Consider the following 2,656-nt stretch of genomic DNA (forward strand, 5'->3'; position numbering starts at 1 on the left):
AGACAGAAACCTTCCCACTGCTCATTCCTCTTGGGAATGCTAATGTCAGAACCAAACGAATGACTGCACAGGCTCCCAAAGCTTCCAAACCTTGGGAAAGAATGGCCTCTTCCTTTACTCAGAAGTTCTCAGAGCTGCCAATGGATGAAAATAGATGCTAAGCAAAGAGCAGGGGTTTGAGCTAGCAGCCTCAACGTTCCAGTTCAACCAGCCAAAAATGCCCTGTTACACATATATTTGCCAAGAAAAGGCCCGGAAGGGTTTACACCAAGTTAGTCAACAGTGGTTATCTTTTAGTATTCTGGGCGTTTTTCCTTTTCTTTTTTCTTCTTTGTGAATTTTCCTCAATGAACAGGATTTGTTGAGGCAAAAAAACAACAACAAACACACACAAAACCATACCATTTTTTCAGTTAGAGATGAAATATTTAAGTAGAAATACATTACCGAGGACCATTTTCTTAAAGAACAAACCAAGAGTAATTTCTGACAAATATGCCCAGTCATCTGGCCTCTAATTCTGCCCTCAATGCCAACCCTCCTCCTGTCCCATCGTTACTTACATTCTTGGAGACATTCTGTGTCTGTGCAGTAGGACTGGGACTGCCTCAACTACAATGAATAAGAAGAAAGGAAAGTTAGCCATTGGACTTCACCAAAAATGGATACTATTCATTAGAATGGTCATGTTTTGTTATTTAATGAATGCTACCACAGTGTATATCGTATCTTCAAAATCAGATATAAATGCAGAACACATTGAGGGGCTGTTCTGTTTTGGGGGATTTTTCCTACTTAATTTTCAAATATACTGTGATCTACCACAATTCACCTATTTAAGTTAAGGAATTAGAAAATGCACACCTATGACAGGAACTCCTGCTCCCATATGTCATTAGACTTCCCAAAGAGTTACAGGAGAGGAGGGGGTCTTATTTCCCCTGGTTGTCACTGAGGGTGGGATTCTTACGATTTCCTGAGAAAAGGAATTTTTTGAGACTCTCACAAGAGAATGAAATGATTTTTATTTGTGCAGAATTAAATTTCTGAGTTTCCCTGTCATGTGGTACTAGTCCACAGTAACTAAATTTTACTTCAATGTTCATTTAAATTGAGTTTGCTTCACCTTAAAAAATTTTAACCCCACTCCAAAACAAAAACAACAACAACAAAAACACACATAAATGAGAAAGAATGAATTCATGGCCTCAGGAGGTCTGATTAAATGGTTATATTTAAAACTTGGTTACCCATAGATGCAACATTTTACTTTTATGGACTAGATTCAGGAAAGGGGGGAAAAGTCCTGCCTGTTTGTGCAAATAAATCTGCTCAAAATTATCACTAATATTTTCTTAAACCAAACTCCCAAACCAACAACAAAAAAGTTCTTTCAAATCAATGAATAATAGTCCCAGTCAATGTCCTCTCTGACCAGACCTCACACAGCTCACAGTCATAACGTTGGTATGAAAATATCTGAGTGTAAGACTCGTATGGCTTTCCTCAAACATACATACAGAAAAGTATCCATTTATCTGACAAATATACTTTTTAAATTTTTTAAAAGTTGATTTGAGAGAGAGAGAGAGAGAAGGGAGAGAGACATCAACTTGTTGTTCCACTTATTTATGCATTCATTGGTTGATTCTCGTATGTGTTCTAAATAGTCATTGAACCCGCAACCTTGGTGCATTAGACAACACTCTAACCAACTAAGCTACCCAGCCAAGGCCTATCTGAAAAAAACTTAACAAGTACCTTCTATGTGCATTTTGTTAAAATAAGGTTTTTAAATTTTAAAAGTCTATTTGCTATTTGTTTTCAAATTCCTCAGGAATTCATGTCAACTTTATTTGCAACAACTCAATTCACTGCCAGCTTAAAATCAAGCTATTTTTGAAAATGAAGATGGAAAATAGATGTGCCCAGTTTAAAATATTCTAAATCAAGCATGTCAAACTCACAGCACAAATATTTTTGTGGCCCAGCCAATATAATAGTATGTAAGAAACATTTCAATAAAAATTTTGTAGCTTAATTTTTATAATATTCTGAAATACATAATACTATCTAATAAAAGACAAAAGGGTAATTAACTGTACCTCCGCTATGCTTCCCATTGGCTAATCAGCAAGATATGCAAATTAACTGCCAACAAAGATGGCGGCCAGCAGCCAGGCAGCTGAAGCAAGCAGGAGGCTTGCTTGCTCCAGTGATGAAGGAAGCCATGGGTCCCTGCCTGCCGCAGCCCGGCTCTAAGCTCTGAAAGCAACAGTTCCAAAAGCAACAAAATTTCAATTATAGAAGCTAAACAAACCCCAGATACCTGCTTTCAGCCAGCCATGGCCTCAGAGCAGGGAGCGCCAGTGAAGGCAACAGTGTTTCAATTATAGAAGGTAAATAAATCCCAGAATTAAAAAAAAAAAAAAGAAAACAAGGAGAGGCTAGGAGCTTCAGTCGCCCGCCAGCCTGAAAACAGCCCTCAGCCCCTCACCCAGACTGGCCTGGCACCCCAGTGGGGACCCCCACCCTAAGAGGGGTGCAGGCAGACTGAAAACAGCCATCAGCCCCTCATCCAGGCTGGCCAGGCACCCCAGTGGGGACCCCCAACCTGAAGGGGGTGTGACCAGCTGCAAACAGCCATCAGCCCTTC

At 39.6% G+C, this 2,656-nt stretch overlaps 1 protein-coding gene across 1 annotated transcript in view; it reads right to left on the reverse strand.

Annotated features, from left to right (window-relative positions):
* Positions 1 to 2,656, reverse strand: part of SMIM14 (small integral membrane protein 14) — a 29,656-nt gene that overhangs the window by 15,336 nt on the left and 11,664 nt on the right. The window contains exon 2 of the mRNA XM_006759297.2: positions 564 to 612. Within this exon, the coding sequence (XP_006759360.1) occupies positions 564 to 612 (49 nt within the window). The remainder of the gene's footprint in view (positions 1 to 563; positions 613 to 2,656) is intronic.

This window comes from Myotis davidii, unplaced genomic scaffold, assembly GCF_000327345.1.
Source record: "Myotis davidii unplaced genomic scaffold, ASM32734v1 scaffold235, whole genome shotgun sequence".
NCBI classification, from domain to species: Eukaryota; Metazoa; Chordata; class Mammalia; order Chiroptera; family Vespertilionidae; genus Myotis; species Myotis davidii.